The 20,896-nt window shown below is 37.6% G+C and overlaps 2 protein-coding genes across 2 annotated transcripts in view; both read left to right on the plus strand.

The window, feature by feature from the left end:
• LOC148842364 (Protein kinase superfamily protein) overlaps window positions 1-11,952 on the plus strand; it is a 33,503-nt gene extending 21,551 nt beyond the window's left edge. The window contains exons 6-13 of the mRNA XM_088956885.1: window positions 1,077-1,145; window positions 1,557-1,657; window positions 2,874-2,952; window positions 3,443-3,541; window positions 8,308-8,376; window positions 10,546-10,595; window positions 10,834-11,010; window positions 11,186-11,952. Coding sequence (XP_088813011.1) covers window positions 1,077-1,145; window positions 1,557-1,657; window positions 2,874-2,952; window positions 3,443-3,541; window positions 8,308-8,376; window positions 10,546-10,595; window positions 10,834-11,010; window positions 11,186-11,267 — 726 coding nt within the window. The 3' untranslated portion in view covers window positions 11,268-11,952. The remainder of the gene's footprint in view (window positions 1-1,076; window positions 1,146-1,556; window positions 1,658-2,873; window positions 2,953-3,442; window positions 3,542-8,307; window positions 8,377-10,545; window positions 10,596-10,833; window positions 11,011-11,185) is intronic.
• An 816-nt stretch (window positions 11,953-12,768) lies between these two features.
• Window positions 12,769-14,676, plus strand: LOC148842365 (YCF36, putative (DUF1230)). The gene is made up of 4 exons (XM_088956886.1): window positions 12,769-13,548; window positions 13,662-13,690; window positions 14,015-14,071; window positions 14,248-14,676. Exons 1-4 carry the CDS (start codon window positions 13,017-13,019, stop codon window positions 14,467-14,469), a joined length of 840 nt encoding a protein of 279 aa, XP_088813012.1. The 5' UTR covers window positions 12,769-13,016; the 3' UTR covers window positions 14,470-14,676.
• The last annotated feature ends 6,220 nt before the right edge of the window (window positions 14,677-20,896 follow it).

Raw genomic sequence — 20,896 nt, forward strand, 5'->3', positions numbered from 1 at the left:
CCATTAATTTTGGTCAGTAGGACTACTTTTGACAGAATGTAAAACAAACATATATTTTAATCAAATGGAAAGATACAAGAGGTGTACAAAAAAAGGACACTGCCCCCTATTCAGTGAGAGACTATAGTGAAAGCTACTAACTTGTGTGCAGAACCATTTAGGTATATCCAACTTTCATGCTTGATTTGCGATTCAAGCAATTCAGAAGTGGAGTCTCTTGGATTGCATTTCATTCCATATTCTGAATTATTGTTCTCAAGGAATTTCAGCAATCAAATAAATCACAAGGAATTTTGACAATCTAATAATAACCAGTCATAAACAATCTGATCTAGTCAGCTATGATGAGACCGTAAGCAAGATCATCATCATCATCATCCAGGCCTTATCCCAACTATATGGGGTTGGCTAAACAGGATTTATGTGGTACCCCCCCTCCCAAAACATATAATTGGGATAAGGCTTGGATGATGATGATGATCTTGCTTGGGGCATTATAGCCGACTAGCTCAAAAGAAAATTAAATCCAAGGCGTTGTTGAGGATTCACTGAGTGAACCAATTTGGTGGATTATTCATGAATTTTGCTTGGAAATAATCTGTACTTTTTAAGAGACTATGGATTAATACTTGTTATTGTATATGCTGCTTTCATAACTTTGGCAATTTGTTAACTATTAAAGCAGTTTCTGGATATACTGCATAATCTTGTGTTAATTTTTGCTTATTCAGCATTTGTCAAGTGTATGCTTGATTAGCTTCCCTAAATGGTTGGGTCATGGTACAAGGAACCTGGATCCGCTGCAAACAAAATGCATGCCAATATGCTGACAGCATGGCATCCAGCCAGACATTGGAAACATCCAGCCACATTAATGGGGAGATGTTCCCAATGTTTGGCTGGATACTGTGCTGTCATCATGTTAGAACTCCTTTTGCTTGAAGCAGACCCTTCTCTGGCTTTAGTGTGAATGCATCATTATTAGAATTGCAACTGCAATTCCCAAAAGTGATCTCTTCTCTGATCTAGTTATGCTGATGTAAGATTGTTTGGTTTCTGTTAATATGGGATGGCAGGAGGTTGCTGTAAAGAAGTTTTTAGACCAAGATTTCTCTGGTGATGCATTACAGCAGTTTAGATGTGAAGTAAGAATCATATTTATTTTTTTGGATTGAGCAACAAGCTTAAAAATTTAATTAATGAGATAAATAGTTGTGTACATAATGGCTGCATTCCTGAGATTGAGATGGCCATTTTCAAAGTCTGTATGCATCAGATGTTTGAGTTTCTCCCCACACCCCAAAACAGATTTTCCCTCTCCACCCCTTGTTTTTCCAAGACGTCAGCCATCTCTTTTGAGGTTCTTTATCTCTTTCATAATATTTCTATACTGCCAGGGGGTCCAATCCTCATTCTGAACCCACCCCACTGGTACTTAGAAGCGAAAATCATAAAATTTTCAAACCATGTATTGTCAAAGTATCATGAACCCTATTCTTAATTTTAAATTTTCCTTCAAAGAACACTTGAACCTGTTTATTTGTATTTTTCTGCAGGTTATGATCATGCTAAGGCTAAGACATCCAAATGTTGTTCTTTTTATGGGAGCAGTTACTCGGCCACCCAATCTCTCAATACTAACAGAATTTCTTCCAAGGTTGGTCATATTTGTCAGTTCTTTTCTGTGTATTCATGGTTTGTTATTTTTGACTTGCGTTTGTCGACAATCGTGAACATATTGAATATACAAAGGAAATAAGCTACTAAAGATGCCACCTGAAGCCAGGGGCAACCCAAATAGCTAAATGGTTACTTACAAGTTACATATAGAAAGAATATACAGAGGTTGGAATATAGTTACAAATTTAAACCTATAAAAATGTTGCAGAAGTACATAGTTGGTACTGAAGTCTGAATTTGAATACCAGTTTTTGATCAAATGTCGTTATTTTCATTTTCTATTCTCTTATAAATATTAGTTTTTTTTTGGAAGGCATTAGCCACAACAGCAACAATAAAATATAGAGATAAAAGATGGAAAATAGAAAGCTTTTTTTATTTTTTTCGCAACCGGTTCAGGGGGGTTGGTTTAGGGCTCCTCCACCCCCTGATCTCTGATACACCCACTGTAGGGGTGTATCGGAGGGGTCCCGGAACGATACATATCGGCCGATACGTGTCGATACTTTGAACCTTGTCTGTGACCAATGTCTAGTCTTTAGTTTCTCATGTTTTGTTCTTTAAGGCAAGTGAAGCTATATGAAGAGTTTATTCTATTTTTGACTCAGTTGTTTGATGAGGATGATCATAAAAGTCCAAGAAAAGGGATGATGATATGTCTGTAATGAATGTGGTGAATGTTGAATATAGCAGTCTATGTTGATAAATTTTGTGAGACAATTCCAAATAAATGAGTTGAAACTTTTATTTTTCCCCCTACTTACCGGTAAAAACCCTCTCTGTTAATTTGCTTAATGAAGAAGAAGAACAAACATGGAAAGAAGGAAACATCAAATTTCTATATTTTCCCAAGAAAGCAACAATGCCAACTTTCGGAGATGTATGGCCTTAGCCAGGGGTCCTGAGTTTTTTTTTTCTTTAGTTAACAGGATTTTAAATTGAAATTTTGTCAAGTTATTTTATTCATTCAATGTAAGAATTCTTTGCAAGGAAAACAGTTGGATGTTGTCGAACTAGAGCAATCCATTCTCATATTCTGTCTTCTTGTGAAGCTTATACTTGACTGCAGATAGGCAGATAATAATCACCAATTTTCTGAGCTATACTTACTTTTCCTGAAATCTTGAAGTAATTCCATTGTATAAATACATGTTATTGGTGAACCTATCTCAATCCTACTTATTTTCTTACAGGGGGAGTTTATATAGGCTAATGCATCGTCCCAATGTTCAACTTGATGAAAAGCGACGATTGCGAATGGCCCTGGATGTGGTATATATTAGCAAGCCTTTTTTATCAGTAACTGAAACTTTATGGCTTGAAATAAAAATGAGTGTTAAATGGCAATTCCTAAGCAATCCAGTTTGGCCTAGCTCCTAGCCACCCCTCTAGGGGTCATTACTCTGTGTAATTGTAAAATCTTGGGCTGGCAAGTGTGAGAGTACAGGTTTAAGCCTGAGAGCGGCCACTTTGTGTGAAAGCATTGCCAAAAGGTAGGACTGTACCTAGTCTACCCTTCCCATGACTCCAGATAGCTGGGACCAACATTTAGTAATGGCCTGACCTGCTAGCCACCCTTCTGCTTTTTCAAGTTACAACTTCTCACTTCAGGGAATCAATCCCCAAAAATAGTTTGAGTTCTGAGTGTTCCTTTGTTTTGCTAAGCTATTTGTTGAACTGCTGGCAGATTATATATTGGCAAGCAATTATTGTTTGGGGAACTGTTTGAGTTTACTTATTGAAGTAATATGATTGTTTGCAGGCCAAGGGAATGAATTACTTGCACACAAGTCATCCCACCATTGTACATCGAGATTTGAAGTCACCGAATCTCCTTGTTGATAAAAATTGGGTTGTGAAGGTTTGGTCTAAACCAAAATTTTCTTAGTTATTCAATTATCAAAAAAATTTCTTAGTTATTCAGACACTTCCCCGATTCTAGATGATGTTTAGAACTTAACTACCTAAGAGTAATTGATTTATTCTGCTTTGAATCTAATGTCTTTTAGTTAATGCACCTGTCGTGGCCTTCACTGATAACATTTGGCATATTTGAAAGCTGTTATTTCTGTGTTGAAATTGTAAGATGAATAAAAAATATATAATTTACTCTGCTAGGAAAAAATTTGACATGACTTCCTTACACTTAAAAAATGTTTCTTCTACCATTTCCTCACTCTAGTCTCTAGTTCTTGCATGTATGTTGATTAAGGTTCTATACTTTTTTTGACAAGTAAAAGTTCATTAAAATTTCATTCAAAACAATAAGGATATACAACTATTACAAGCATCCCATTGGGAGGCGCAAGATGTGGACTCACTATTTAAAGAAAAAACAGCACAAAAATTACAAACCGGCCCAATAAAACTGATCCCTAGTTACCCCTTGCTTAGCTAAAGAAACAGCAAATGCATTAGCCTCCCTCCCCACCCATTGTATAACTAAATTCATATGTTGTGTTAACCATTTGAACTTCTTCATTTCATCTCTATAACACCATATCAGTGAATCTAGATCTTTTAGCCAGCCCACCACCACCTTGGAGTTCCCTTCTTTCACCAGGTTCTCCAAGATTATCTCTTTTGCAATCCAAACACCTTGTAGGACAGCATACAATTCAGCCTTAATAGTTTCTGTTAGAGCTAGCCAAATAAGGGTAGATTAGTCAATTTATTTCTGTTAAGTTATGTGCTTATGTGGCAGTCTTAATAGAGACTTCCTGTCCCATACTTAAGTGGGGGCAGTTTAGTCTTTGTACCACTAATTAGAGACTAATCCATATTAAGGTCGACTAATAGGGTTTAACCTATCAAGTTCGACTGTTCTCTTCATCTTCTTCTTCTTCTCTTCTCCTGGTTCGAACTACTGTAGTTACAAAAATAACATGGTATCAAAGCTGGACGCACGCTCTATTAAGTGTGTCTTTTCTTGGCTACTCTCGGACTCAAAAAGGGTACAAGTGTTACAATCTCATTACTCGAAAGTGCTATGTCTGTCCTGATGTCACATTTTTTGAGTTTGTCCCTTCTTCTCGAGACCTGAAGTATCCGTATCATCACCTTTGCTTCCTCTTCCTCTTCTAGTCAGTGGTCCTGTTCCGGGTGCTCCAGTTGGGGTTGACCCTTCACCTCCTCCAGTGCAGATCCCTACTGAACGACCACCGATCCGGCTCATGTATACTCATCGAAAGACACCGGCTCCTTCTCCAGCTTCTACCTTGTCCGCGGATCTTGTTGTCCCTGAGCCTTCAGGACTTTATCTTCCCATTGTTTTATGAAAAGGTAAACGTAGTTGTACCCTTCATCCCATTTCCAATTTTGTTTCAGTATCTCGCATTTCCGCTTTACATCGCCAGTTTGTTTCACTATTGTCATCTATTTCGATACCTAAGAATTTTCGAGAAGCTCTTAGCTCACCTGGGTGGCAGCAGGCAATGGAGGAGGAACTCTCTGCCCTTCAGCATACTCACACGTGGGAGTTAACTACTCTTCCACCTAGTAAGCATGTTGTGGGTTGTAAATGGGTGTATACTGTTAAATACTTGCCAGATGGTAGTGTGGAGCGTCTGAAGGTTAGACTTGTTGCTAAAGGTTGTTCACAGTTGTATGGGGTGGATTATATGGAGACCTTCTCTCCAGTGGCTAAGATTGGCTCTGTCCGTGTCTTAATTTCCCTGGCAGTTATGTATGATTGGCCTTTGTTTCAACTTGACATTAAAAACACCTTCCTTCATGGTGACCTTATGGAGGAGGTATATATAGAGCAACCACCGGGGTTTGTTGCTCAGGGGGAGGATGGTAAGGTGTGCAGACTGAAAAAGGCAATTTATGGGTTGAAACTATCGCCTCATGCCTGGTTTGGAAAGTTTAGTGAAGTGGTGAAGAATTTCGGAATGAAACAATGCCAAGTTGACCACTCAGTGTTCAACTATGATTCAGAAGCCGGAAAAATTTTATTAGTGGCCTATGTGGATGATATTGTCATAACTGGTAGTGATAAATTGGGGATCGATAAACTAAAGGTCTTTTTGCAAAATCACTTTCGAACAAAAGACCTTGGAACATTGAAATATTTCTTGGGTATAGAAGTTGCTAGATCAAGACAAGGTGTAAACCTATGCCAAAGAAAATATATTCTTGATCTACTGGATGAAGCAGGACTGTTAGGTGCAAAACCGGATGAAACTCCCATGGAACCAAATGCTAAGTTGAGCAGTGATACATGGGAAATATCTGATGATCCTAGAAGGTATAGACGACTAGTGGGGAAGCTGAACTATTTGACTATCACGAGATCAGACATCTCCTTTGCAGTCAGTGTGGTGTGCCAATTTATGTAGAACCCTCGGATACCTCACTGGGATGCAGTTCTTAGAATTTTAGGTACCTGAAGGGAGCTCCAGGTTGTGGGATATTGTACAAACCAGGAGGAAAACTTGAAATAATTGGGTATACAGGTGCAGAATGGGCAGGTTTTGTGTCTGATAGAAGATCTACTACAGGTTAGTGCACATTTCTTGGAGGAAATCTTGTGACATGGAGGAGTAAGAAGCAAACGGTTGTGGCAAGGAGTAGTGCTGAAGCAGAATACAGGGCCATGGCACACACTACATGTGAATTAGTATGGCTGAGGAATCTTCTACAAGAAATCGGGTTCTCCATGGATAGACCTATGAAATTGTACTGTGACAATCAAGCTGCACTCCACATCTCATCCAACCTTGTTTTTCATGAGAGAACAAAGCACATAGAGATTGATTGCCACTTTGTGAGGGAGAATGTCCTTACTGGAGAGATAAGCATAGAACATGTGGGCTCAGGTGATCAGTGGGCAGATTTGTTTACAAAAGGCTTAAGCTTAGGGAGAGTGAACTATACATGTAACAAGCTGGGATTATGTGACATATATTCTACAGCTTGAGGGGGAGTGTTAGAATTAGCCGAATAAGGGTAGGTTAGTCAATTTATTTCTGTTAAGTTATGTGCTTATGTCGCAGTCTTAATAGAGGCTTCCTATCCCATACTTAAGTGGGGGCAGTTTAGTCTTTGTACCACTAATTAGAGACTAATCCATATTAAGGGTCGACTGATAGGGTTTAACCTATCAAGTTCGGACTACTGTAGCTACAGAAGTAACAGTTTCCATTCCCCACCGGTCCTGAATAGAGTGCTCTTATATTCTCGTCTTTTATGGCCCCTCTAATTCCAGAAGGACCTGAGTTGCCTTGACTACACTCATCAAAGTTTAATTTCAGCTTCAATGGGAGATTTTCCAAATCAACCTTGTTTTAGCCTTCTACACTGAACTAGAAGCTACTGAAAACCAATTCCTCCAAATATCACCAAAGGAGAATTGTCTAAACAAATCCAAAGTTTGTAGCCAGTGTATAACTTTGGTCATTATACAATCCATAATTTGTTGTTTGCTTCTCTCTTTCTCTTGGAAGATTCTAACATTTCTTTCTGTAAAAGGTCTCCAAACCAGGGTGTTTGGAGCCCATCTGAGTTCTAGAAGCCTTCTTGAGTTGTAATGTAATCTGGGCCTCGAGTTTAGCTTTGGCTCTTGGATGGGGTCTTTTTGTATCCTAATTTTATTATTTAATAAATTTGCCCTACCTTTCTCAAAAAAAAAAAAAAATCCAGCATTTCTTTCTTCCCATAAGGTCTAAATAACTGCTGCTCTAGTGTACCTCCACATTATTCTTCCCCTTCTCTTTGGCCAAGCAAAAGTAGATGGATCAAATAGCATCTTAATCTCTTTTACTGATAACAAAAAGCATCTTAATCTCCATTGGCATATTCTACCTGCACCCAAATAAAGAGAAAAACCAATACCAAATATCTACAGCAAATGAACAGGAAGTTAGTAAGTGGTAACAAGAATCACCATCAGATTTACAAAGAGTGCCTCTTCTTTCTTATGTAACAAAAACTATTTTTGCAGTTTTGCTGTTTTTAAGTACCATGGATTGGATATGTTAAGTATGGCAATTTACTACGTAGGTTTATTTTTTTATTTTTGCAAGTTGACACTATTAGTTTATTAGTATATAACAAAAGAAGACTGGCTTTGTAGACCTAATTGAGGCTATTCTTTTAACAGTTTCTGTTTTCTCTCTTCTTTTTTTCTTTCTGCCTCTTCCTTTTTTCTAACCTTGCATACATAACACAATCATTCAAGTGGACGCAATTGGCTAAAAAGGTAATTAGTTTGTAACATTGGAGACCAAGGTTCAAAATGACAATATATCGGTGTGTATCAAACCCATGAAAATGTCATATACAGGGATTTGGGGGATTCTTTATGTTTAACATTATAACCCCTCCCAACATGTTTAGCATTGAAACCTTGGACAGAAAATAATAAAAAAACGAGTATTGGCCGTTTGAGTCGTCTGATATGCAATTATTGCATATCGCACATGTCAATACTTTGAACCATGTTGGAGACTAAACAAGGGTTTTCTTTTGAATGGTGGAAATTTGCTGATATCTTGGTTGCATATTTTTGTAGGTTTGTGATTTTGGCTTGTCACGTTTGAAGCACCACACTTTCCTGTCTTCAAAATCTACAGCTGGGTTTGAATGGTGGAAATTTGCTGATATCTTGGTTGCATATTTTTGTAGGTTTGTGATTTTGGCTTGTCACGTTTGAAGCACCACACTTTCCTGTCTTCAAAATCTACAGCTGGGACGGTAATACCCCACACCAAAATGTAATCTGGTCATAGTTTTCAAGGCACCTAGGCAAGGCTAGGCGACCACAGGGCACCTAGGCGCTGGAGTTTTAAAATGTTTGTTTTATTGTTTTTTTACTTTATATATGCTTTTCTAAGTCATTTTATTGGTTTTGAGCGCTAACTAGCAATCATGTACACTAACTATTAACACTATAAATTATTAAAATGAGTATAAATTTCATATAAAAAGCTAAAAATATAAAATATTATCAATAAAAAGGAGTCTAAACCAACTATTATCAGACATGTAATTCAGCCATAAAAAAACATTTGAAGAAGCGAATCCAATTCAGCCGTACAATCACTGAATCAAGTTTCAGCCATGTAGTTCATCAATATAAAAAAATCAGCCATATAATCATATATATTAATAATATAAAAAAAATTGCATGAGAAGAAGAAGAATTAAAGAAGAGACTAGAAAAGAATTGAAGAAGAGAAGAAGAGTTGGTTTGGCAGCTTAGGCTGTTAAAAACTGAGATGATTCAAGTGTGAATTATGACTGAAATACTGATTGAGAGCGGAGCCCCTGTTTTTTTCAAAACAAAAAAATGGACTCATCGGGCGGACTGACGACTGAGAGTGAGAGTGACTGACTGAGAACAGTTGGACTCATGGGGTGGAAGAAGAAGTGGAGAAAGGGAGGACTGAGGAGTATAGGGGCTCTGCCCCTGTTTTTTCGAAAAAAAAGAAAAGGACTGGCGAGCCCCTGTTTTTTTGACTGAAATCTGAGAAGAAGAAGAAGAAGAAGAAAGGGAGGACTGGCGGAGCCTCTTTTTTTTTTCGGAAAAAAAAAGGAAAAAAAGTCTGAAACTCTGAAATCTGGAAAAGAAGAAGAAGAACTGAAGTTATCAACTTACCTGCTCGAACTAAGGTGAAATGGAGCTGGGCTACTCGAGCTTGCTGTGTTCACCTGTTCAGTTCTCCCTCTCCAGTCAAACCAAAACCCTTGTGATACAAGGGTTTAGAAAAGAAAATAGAGATACTAAAATGATACAACGTATAGTTCTCTTAATACTAAAATGATACAATGTAACAGGTTTATTTTAAAAGAATACAACAACTACTGAAATATCAAATTTAATAAATTTAAAACAAAATAATTTTTTTAGATGCATGTAGGCGCCCGCCCAGGCACCTAGGCACCCGCTTAATTCTCTGGGCGGGCGCCTAGTGCGCAAAACATGTGTTTGGGCGAGGCGCTCTTTGAAAAGTGCCTAGTCACCTTGACAACTATGCTCTGGTATAGCTCTTTTATTATCTGGGTTGCAAGAAAACTTTGGCTGTTCGGAAAAACAGCCTGGGTTGTTTTAAAGCTTCATTGTGCATGACATGTTAACACGAGTCTGGAGTAAAAATGATAATTGCAATCAATATTATCTTAATTAAGAAGACAAACAAGGGGCGGAGTGGGGTAATATGTCATGCTCAGGAAGCCCCCAGAGGCCTAAATATCCAAAGTTTTTCCCTGCAAGAGTGATGTGTCTGTTTGTGTTGCTTTCAACTAACACATATTCACATTCTCAATTATAGTTTCTCTACTTTTTTTTCCCTCACTCCATGATCTGTGTGCTGAAAAAGTGCCATATTTTCAAACTGACACTCTTCAAACATGCATGTAATATGTACTTGTATATGTAAGCTTGGTTGGGTAATCATCTTTATGAACACTCGAGAAGCAACTGTCCATATATCTTCTATCTTACATTCAACATTTTAGACTATATGAAGTGTGTTGATTTTTGGATATTGTGGCCGCCCTCGGAACCATATCCATGTCCAGGCCATTACCTAATGTTGGTTGCAGCTCTGGAGTCTCAGGAAGGGTATACTGTATATGCTTTTGACATTTAGCATTTTTCTGCACAAAGTGGCCACCCTCAGAACCATATCCATGTTGATTTTAGGAAATGGAGAGTTGTATCCTTCTTTTCTTTATCAGTGTCCGTATCTGTATCGGTATCTGGGCATTATAGGTTAATGGAAATTTCACATCTTGCTCTAGAAATGGATGTTTTCTTTGTACAATTAGATGCTACATACATTTCATAATGTGTTGGTTGGAAAAGTTTTCGGTGTCTCTTTATTGTATCAATTATTTTAACAGTTGATTATTGTGTTGCAGCCAGAATGGATGGCACCAGAAGTTCTAAGAAATGAAAGATCCAATGAGAAGTGAGTTGAATCTTTACTTTTTCTCCTTTTTATCCTTTGCAAACACCAGAGGTGTAAATCCCTACGTTTGTTTAATAAAAAAAACTCCTTTGATACTTTGGTAGCGGTGCTCTACATTAAAATATTTTTTGCATTTACCAACGGAATTAGCCGACCCCATATAGTTGGGGTAAGGCATAGATGATGATGATGGTGATGATGATGATTTTCTAACAGAATTGGATTGACCTGCTTGCAGATGTGATGTATATAGCTTTGGTGTTATATTGTGGGAATTGGCTACTTTGCGTATGCCATGGAGTGGGATGAACCCTATGCAGGTGGTTGGAGCTGTAGGGTTCCAAAATAGACGCCTTGATATACCAGAAGAAGTGGACCCAGCGGTCAGGCAGATAATATGTGATTGTTGGCAGAGGTATGTCGCCAACATTAGGAATGTTTTATTTCCAGATAGTTATGTTAGGTATTAAGTTTTTGAAGTACTCACTTGTCAAAAAAGTTTTAGAAGTACTCGTAGGCTTCATGCTCAAAATCGTATTCGTGGATATCCGTTTGCTAATTTTCATCGGTATTAAAATTCTGTTGTGCAGTGAAGCAGAATTGCGGCCTTCTTTCTCACAGCTTTTGACTCCTCTTAAGCGTCTACAGCGTTTAGTTGTTGAGAAACCATAAGATCTAAATCCAAATGGAAGAGGAAGCGGCTCGAGATTGGCATTATTTGTAGGACTTGTACCCAGGCTCAAAGAGCATGTGCAGCATAAACACTTGTTGCAGAATCCATTTGACAAACAGAAACACCAAAAAAAAAAGTAAAGGGAAATAAAAAGAAAAAGGAAAAAACAGAAGACTGAATATGGAGTTGTTGGTTCATTCGAAGTGGGGACCACAATACAGAAACAAGAATGGGCGGTCTGATGCTGTGGACTTCCTCCGTTCCAGCAACTGCGCGAAGTGCAGTGGGGGGGGGGGGGTTCAATGCCACAGGAATGTTGTCTGTATCCACTATTAGGTAGAAAACTAGGGAATAATAGATTAGTTGTTACAAAATTTAGGGAGGAAAAAAAGAAGGAACAGTATATAATTTATTATTTCTGTTCTGGGGTGGGGTGGGGTGGGGGGATATAATTCATGGAAGCTTGGCAGCTTTTGAAATTGTACACAGCTGACCTCTGTCGATAATTGTTGTGAATGAAGAAAAAGGAAATGGAGGAAGAATATGGGAATGCAAAAGACGTTTTCCCTTGCTCTCCAAGTGATATTTTTAAGTTTCCCTCATGTTTTGTTGTGTTAAAAACCTGCGTGCGTGCGTATGTGTAGTAAATCTGTTGATCTTCAAATAAAAATGCTTTCATCCTCATTATCATCTTGTAATATTAAAAAGCAAGGTACTTGAATTTCCACCATTCCATTAAATTGATAAGCTAGAAGCTAAATTTTATATTACTATTTTGCTTTGAATTTTCAACTGAGCAATTAATTACAAGAAAGAAAGAAAAAATAAAAAAGAAACTAAGAAGGTGACAGCAGCAGAGGGAATCTGGAGATGAAAAGAGAAGAGAAATCCAGCAACTAAAAAATATGAAAAGAAAACGAAAAGTTGACTGTTCCTGACCTTCTCCAGATGATACGAGACTGTTGAGGTGCTCCTCAGCTCTTGTCAAAAGAAGCAACTTATTCCCAAGTGACGTGATGAAATGGCCAAATTGGATAATACATCTCATTTGTAGGAAGAGTGATCGTACCTTTATTTGTGCTATTTTTGGGAATTCGGACTTGAACCAGTTGTTGCTCAGTGCTGAGGTTTGTCCTACTTGCTATTCCCAGAAGGAATGGGTTGCTTGCAATTAGGACCAATCTACGTTATTATTCTCATCATATCTCAGTCAGTTTGTTTGTCAAGACATCTCTTACATCACACTTCGTTGAGACTAGATGGACAGCCAGGTCAGAATCAAGAGCTTGTTTCTCCTACGGTCCTACTCCTACATCTACAAACAACCAAACCAACCCTTTCTTGAACATCGACGACACGTATCCTACCTTGATTTGCGTGTTTTATAAAGAGAGACGGCTTCTAAAGCGAGACCGGATCTGCTCTTGACACCTGGCGCCTCACAAGCGCTTTACACACATTCTATCATACATTTATTTATTTATTATTATTCACGAAGATGTTTCCAATGCACGGTGGATGTGCATGTAAAGCAGATCCCGTCACCTCTAAAGCTCTGCTGGTCTACTCATTACTCAATCAATCAAAGCATCTAAGGACCCACGCGACCCCACCCCATTATAAGAGGAGGAATTGACGACTTGGGAGTTTTGAGAAGAATATAATATTCGGCGTTTACTTTATTTGGTAGTGCAGAGTGCAGACGAACGGAGTTCAGTACAATAGCAGAATCCTGCCAGTGCCGGTCCATGGCTACTGTAGTGGTTCATCATCAACTGTCTGCAAAACCTCCAGCAAGGGTTCCCCTTTGTCCCCCATCGCCTATTCCAACCACCTCTTACTTTTCATCAAACACAAAACCCTCCACCAGGAACCCTAGAAGACCAAGTCGGCACCGGAATTCCAGTTCCTTAACAATAGTAGCCTTTTCTTCCTCCTCCAGGAACGGGGGGAGCACACCTCCGGAAACGGAGTGCCCCGTGCCACTCGATCAACAGCCTATTAACGAGTACCAGAGCCTCGCCACCTCCTTCCCTTTCTCTTGGGCTGCCGGCGACCTACCTGGCTATTGCACTCGTCTCATCCTCACCGGCGGCTCCTTCTCTCTCTTCGTCGGCCTCCCCGTTTCCTGGTTCGGTGTGGTCAACCCAGAATTAGAGCCCCTCAAGTGTGTCTTTGGAGCAGTGTCCAGTGGGCTCTTCGTTGTTACCTTGGCCGTCCTCCGTATGTACCTCGGTTGGGCCTACGTTGGAAACCGTCTTCTTAGCGCCACCGTCGAATGTAAGCCAATACTTCTCTCCCCTTTGATCTTCAATTGCCTTACAACTTGTCTTCTCTTCTTTTTAATTTGAATTTGCAAAATTATGAGTTGGATGCTATCGGTGTTGCTTCAGATGAGGAAACTGGGTGGTACGATGGCCAGGTAGCTTCGACTCTGTTTCTTTCATCCTTTCTTTACTGTGTGTGAAATGGACTAGCTTTCTGGTTTCTGCTAAAAAAGGATTTCTGAATAGAGTGTAACGAAGAATTAAGCTGCAATTGAAGGACTAATGAGTAAACATATTGGTCTGCTGATTGCCCATCAACTGAACCTGGTATATGAATTGTGATGCTTCTTGCATCAACCTGTATCAAAGCTGTTTGATCCTGAAATTGCTTGCCTTTCTCTTTCCTTGTTGATATATTTAGTTACAGTTGGAACAAATGGAGAGAGAAGGAGCTAACCCACGTTTAACTTCCTTGGCAGATATGGGTAAAGACTGCCGAAGTTCTTGCTCGTGATCGTCTTCTGGGTTCATATTCGGTAAGTCAATTCTTATTACGTTAATTGAATTATTGGACCCATAATTCAACAGATGTATATCGTAAAGAATCATTGGCTTTTTTTCTCATGTAGTCTCCTTTGAAGTATGAATGAAGCCATTGTATCACCAACCTCATGGTCATGGGTTATGATGCTTTAATGTTTCTTCAATTCAGGTCAAGCCTGTGCTGAGCAGATTGAAATTCACACTGATAGGGCTGGCGGCATCCTTGGTGCTATGTTTTTTAGTGTTCAATGTAGAGAGTGGTCAGAGGAATCCTTACAACCCATCAGAGGAAGCTGGGGGCAGGGCCATAGCTGGGTTTTACAATGATGAATCTGCCAGATCATTTGAGCCAGACGCATTCTGTGGTGAACCCGCTTTGCCAGATTCTTGAATGCTCATCTGTGTTTACATTATTGTCTGATTTTGAAGTTTGTAACACTCCCTACCTACCTGCGCAAATCGTATATACCAATTCTGTAAATCTGTACAGGTATTTCCTTGTCCTGGCCGTGCCCACATTGGTCACCTACTCGTATTGTAAATTGAACACTGATTGATCAAAGTAAAGAAAGAAAAAGATAGGACGATTTTAGTTTTAGTTGTTCAAGTTAAAGATTTTGGGCAGTGTTTGGCAGTTTGGGGTACTTTACCTTCCTAAATGGGCTTATAAGTAAGCTTTGTTTGTTTGTTTTTTGAATAAATGCTTATTTAGATAAGCACTTTTTTTAGCGTTTGGTGTGAAACTTCCTAAATGCGTCTTTTCTTTATAAAAAGGGCTTCTCCCAAATGCAAATGCAAGAAGATAACCCTGTTTGGGAGTGCTTATTTTTAAGCACTTTTATTTGTGTTTGGGAAATAAACCTTTATAAGTGCTTTTTCATGTAATAAGCCCGTTTAGAATAAACTAAAAAACTAGGCTTTTTTTCTTCAAGCACTTTATTGAAAAAGTGCTTATTATATCCGGTCTGTCGTAATTTTCAAAATACTTGTATCACCCCTTTTCACTGAACACTTATTGCTTATCCAATAAACAGTTAAACACTCCAAATGGGATGTAGAAGTCTTTTTTTTTTCTTTTTCTTCTAAAGGTGGGCTTTTTGAAGGTGAAAAGCACTTTTCTCCTATTTTTCTGGCTTTTGAGGGCACTTTTAGCTAAAACGTAAAACCGTAGAAGCATTTAGAAGCCCTCCCAAACTTATCATTAATGTTCAAAAGCAAATTCACCCAAACTGAATAGAAGTGATTAGTATGTTGTATGATTTTAGAAGCTTGTTGATTGTTGTGATTTGTGAAAGGTATGAGACAACTTTTGAAATGAAGCGAACCCCCAAGTCCAAACTTGAATTGTCACGGTATCACACGAGTTAGGCAAAAAAAAGGGATGATGATGATGATCGGTGGCGTACCAACAAAACAGAGACACCGTTGCGTGTCACGTCTGCTAAGTGCTAAAAGTAATCCGTGAACTCGTACCACCACAAGACGGGTGGCCACGAGCATAGCTTCTCACGTAAGCGGGATCTGCTTCTCACAAGTTATACTAGGTCCGTTTTTTAAATTTAACTTCCTGATATATGGGCTTATTTGTTAATCGAGCCGACGTCAAGTCCAATAAAGTTCGGTTTATAACGTTCGTGAGTCTAATCGAATTTATCATAATAAGTAAATAACTTTTTAATATATACATAGAATATCTATATATATAATAAATAATTGTTGTTATATATAATATTTTATTTTTTATGTATAATAATAAATAATTTTTATAATTCTTATTTTTTTTATATAAAATAAACAATATTTATATATATATAATTTTTATTTAAAAAAATTTTGGATTGCAGTTGAGCTTGAACTTGCGAGTTCTGAACCGAGTCGAATTTGAGCTCAAGTCTCTAGCTCGAGCCTAACACAGTTTCAATAAGACGAGCTCGAATAGCCAAGTATTCAGCTCAGCTTGGCTCGAATCCATTTACCACCCAAGGGGAATTTTGTTCCCCCCAATGTAGATTCACGGAGTCATCTGGTTTTAAGTTTAAACCAAAATTTGACCACAAACAAGAACGTTGATAGCCCATATAAGTCGATCGGTGGAGTTAATGGTGGATTTTAAGTGCACCCATGTCATCCAGGTTGTTGCCCCTTTGATCATGTGAGACTAAATTTGTTCCTCATGCCCACTGAACTGTTGACCCGGATAACTGTTCATGATTTAATGAGGTAAATGAGATTGACGATCTGAGATCATTCCAAAGAGAGAGAGAGAGACATATCACATCATAGATCTCAGTTCTCATATCTCATATACGAGATCTAAAAGAGATTCAATGCTCGAAGCCTCGGATGCTACATTGTTGTTGTCACTATCGTTAGGGGTGGATTCAAGCGGAGCCGAGCCAAATACTTGGCTAATTGAGCTCAGCTCGCTGAAACTGTATTAGGCTCAAGCTCGATTTGAGCTAGAAACTTGAGTTCGAGCTCAGCTCGGTTCAAAGCTCACAAGTTCGAGCTCAGCTTGGCTCAAGCTTGATTACAAGCCATTTTTTTTAAGTAAAAATATATAACATAAAAATTATTTATTATACATACAAAAAATTAAGAATTATAAAAATTATTTACTATTATACATAAAATATAAAAATATTATATATAAAATAAAATTATTTATTATATATATTTATATGTATATGTAATAAAAAAATTATTTATTGTACTAGGCTTCCGAGCCTCACAAGCCGAGCTTCATTGGGCTCGAGCTCAGCTCGATTAGCGAACGAGCCTATATATCAGGCTTGAGCTTGGATCGAAGCTCAGTTTAAATTAAGTCAAGCCGAGCATTTCATGAGCCGAGCTTGAATAGCTCATGAGAAGTACGGCTTGTGGCCACCCCTAGCTGTCGTCGTCACCGCCGCCACCAGTGGACATTGGGTGATCCTCCTCCTTCCCTCCTCCTTTCTCCCTCCTCCTTCCTTCTTTCCTTTCTTTTTTTTCTCCCATTCATTTCCTTTTTCCCTCTTTCTCTCTTCCCTTCTTTTTCTCTTTCCTTTATTTGTTTTTCTCAACTAAATGCCAACAGCCAGGTTCTTTCTCTTAATAAATGACTAAGCTGCCTAAACCATTCAACCCAAATGATGGAACCACTAACTCAAAAACCTTGGTGAATATCTTTTATACATGTACTTTATCATTCATCGAGATATTCCCATTATACAGTTGGGATGTGGTGTGAGGAATGTTCTCTGAGTAGAATATCTGAATTCTGGTCATGATCAAGGTTCAAAGTATTGATACATCTCAATATGGTGAAAGGGGTTTATAAGTACTTCGAATCACATGTTTTTGTTTTCTTTATTTAAAAAATAGGTATTATGAATAGATTCAAACATGATTTTGACCACTGGTTCCGGGGCCAAATGGTATGTCCATCTTGTCCAAATCTCGATTAGATGTTTTTGGGTCTAAAAGCAAACCCATAGTCATGATGAATGATTGGATGAAATGGTGTGACCATCCAATCTAGTATGGTTTTCAAAACCATGGATTTAAACATATATTAACATATAAAATAATAAGGCCTCGTTTTCTTTTTTATAAATTATTTATCGGAGTAAATGCACTTACGCATGAGGAATGACATATCGGAGTAAATGTATTTATCTATATTCTTTTATTTCCTAAGTAAATATGTAATGATCATTTTAGTCATAAAAATTTATTATTAAAAGTGATATTTTTATCCCATTCAAGTGTTAGCAAATTTCCTCTTAGATGAAAAAATTATTTAGCCACCTAGAAGATGATATCACTTATTTGAGAAAATTAAATTTTTATTATCCATCAACTAACTCTCTCCTTGCTATTTATATATTATCTTAAAATACCTCAAATTTTCTGACAATTGTTTATAACCTCCCCTTCTGTTAACTTTCCATTCAGCCATTTACATGTGATATCATTTTTATTTTTAATTTTAAAAATACCCTTTTATGGTATTGGGCTCATTCTTGAATAGACGGGCAGGTTATGGTGGAATGGACGTGGATTCTAGCATTGAATTTCGGTTCCGCAATAGCATCTCTATTCCGTAGCTCCACATGTCTTTGAATGCGCCTTACTTAATCGCTGCCTGAACTTGCAAGGAAGATTGTATCCGCGGCAGTAAAGTTGCAAGTTTTGATCTCGTTGAAACCCGTTATTGCAGACAACGAAAGGGTTCATTGAGTTGCAGACTGAAGTATCGAAGATCAGCTATTGTGAATTCGACGAATAGGCACCCAACATTTAGGGTATCCAAAAAGTTTTGGTTCGGAGGGGTGAGGAGCTCAGAGAGCGTTCCCCAAGATTAGCTCATGTAAATATCGGAGATGACAAAAACAATGAAAGGCCATGGAGAGGTTAATGAACAGCAAATAGAAAAATAAAAAAGTTCAAACGAGAAACAATAGAAAAATCATCGCGCTGAACCGATGATTCCTCGATCTAGGCATTCAAGATTTCGGCTCAAAAGGGGGTAAGGAGTCGAGAGAGCGTTTCCCTTGTAAATATCGAGGATGACAGAAACAATGAAAGACCATGGGCAGATTTCGGTCCCGTCCACGGGATTTGGTTTTGGCTGGGTGTGGACGGGACCGGTCAACGCCATATTCCAATACAGCGTGGATAGGTTTTGTTTCGTCCATGGTTTATTTTTAATGCCATGCTTTAAAAGATAAGGATCAAAGGCTGTATTATTTAAGATAAACCGTAGATACACAGATATAATTTTAGTTTTATCTCTGAAATTCATGTAGTTGTATTTGGGTTGTATGATCTAAAATATTAATTATTTGATTAAATTTTTTAATTGTTATAAAATTTTAATGTTTTTATTAATAAAATAATATTTTTAAAATATTATATTTTATATTTTTTAATTATTTTACTATTGTTTTATAAAAAATTAATATTTATTGTAAGGTTTTTAAAACCAACCTAGAGAACGAACTGATAAGAGGTCTAGTTCCCGAATCGAACGGTTCGACCATTCAAATTGAACGGTTGGCTTGTTCTGAAAAAAAATAAAAAAAATTAAAAGAAATTAAAAAAATAAAAAACAATCAAACGGTTCAACTACTCGGGTCAATGGTTTACTGACCAAATCAACGTTTTTTTCTTTTTTTTTTTTGCAAATTTTTGATTTTGAAGAAAAACAAAACTAGTCACCTAACTGGTTCCCAGTTTTTTCGGTCCAGTTCGTTTTGAAAACCATGATTTATTGGTTAATATTAATTCATTGATACATTTTTTCAAAAAAATATTTATCATATAAAATGAAAAAATTAGATATTTATGATTAATTGTGTATATCATTCATAAAATGTATGAGATACATGCAATAAAAAAGTGTGGTGTGTACCACGCTACGGAATGCCACTATGAGTGTGGATTAGTCTAGTCTACACAATTTGTCCACAGTTCATAACAGTTATGGATTGTGGTGTGGTGTGGATTAATCCCTATCATAGGTGTAGTGTGGACCAATCCATACCCATCGGTTTTTCATCCACACTATAGAACATCCCATAAAAACAACAAAAAATTTGAGAAAACTCCACTTCTAGATATGCAACCCAAATAAAAAATAGAATGGAGGAAGAATGAAACACTAATTTGATGTTTATCCTTAATCTTACTTGGGGTTCCACGAAGATTTCACATTCACGGCGGAGCTGCTTTTTTATGAGACAAAAACGCATTCGCTTATGCTGTTGAAACAATATTGGTGGATTTATTCTCCAACTCCATAGACCATAGGCATGTTTCCCAAAATTTTAATCCTTAGGAAGATAATTTGGATCTCGGGTGTCACCGAAGGTGTAAATCAGCGGTGTTGGGCCGAAACAGCATAGCCCATGGGTCATGCTTCCCTCCCCTAGGATATTTTGGGATTGATTCGGTATAGCCCACGGTTTGAATCTATTTTTAACCCGTGCCATGCTGTAGGTTGGGCTAATTCGCATGCCAAGCCTTGGGCCAAGTCAAGTCAAGGATCGGGCCTAGTCATGTTTTTTAAAAATTAAAAAAAAAAACAATGAAATGTTTAACATAAATTAAAAAATAGATAAAAATTTTAAAAAATCTTAAAATTTTATTTTATATAAATTTTTATATACAATAATAAAATGAAATAATATAATAAAATTGAAAATAAAATTATGTATATTTATATATATGGATCTTATTGAATTGGAGCAGGTAGGTTGTGCCATGATGTAGTGGCCCATAGACCTACAACCCCAGGTTTGACATGGTTCACATGATCATATCATGCCTAGCACGACCTGCAATTCCGATAGCACCAAACAGCATTCAGGCGTAGTTGAACTTCGTGTCGGACAAGAGGATTATTGGGAATTTCAGGATGTCTGAATCGGCTGTTTTGGATGTGGCGAATAAATAAGTTAAAAAAAAAAAAGAGAAAATTCTACTTTAATACCGGATACTCTGTTAATCTATCGTTAGTTACAAAATATCAAAATTACCATTTAAAAGAAAGATATTTTTCATTGTCTTCTATCTTAAGTATTTGAGATTCTAGACCAATCAACATATTTGATGTTTTTGTAAAGGTATAAGATAGTGAACATTGTTTTCTTTCGAACGATAGCTTTGATATTTTCAATAAAGCAGCAACCAACTTCGTCACTTCTTAAAAGTTTAGATGCTGAGTAAGTCTAACACAGGAGACAATAGTTGCAACGGTAACAGTAGCAGGTAACGGAACTTCTCCTCTCTGCAGACCGGCGGATCCATATCCTTTTGAGATAGGATTTAACGGA

This window comes from Nelumbo lutea, chromosome 8 (assembly GCF_056320005.1).
Source record: "Nelumbo lutea isolate HS-2025 chromosome 8, American lotus-T2T, whole genome shotgun sequence".
Taxonomy (NCBI): domain Eukaryota; kingdom Viridiplantae; phylum Streptophyta; class Magnoliopsida; order Proteales; family Nelumbonaceae; genus Nelumbo; species Nelumbo lutea.

What these genes read in the sequence shown, in the direction of transcription:
- LOC148842365 (XM_088956886.1), top strand. Translation starts at nt 13,017, where the DNA reads ATGGCTACTGTAGTGGTTCATCATCAACTGTCTGCAAAACCTCCAGCA. An exon ending in TCTTAGCGCCACCGTCGAAT is followed by an intron (nt 13,549 to 13,661) that starts GTAAGCCAATAC and finishes GTGTTGCTTCAG; the next exon opens with ATGAGGAAACTGGGTGGTAC. An exon ending in CTGGGTGGTACGATGGCCAG is followed by an intron (nt 13,691 to 14,014) that starts GTAGCTTCGACT and finishes CTTCCTTGGCAG; the next exon opens with ATATGGGTAAAGACTGCCGA.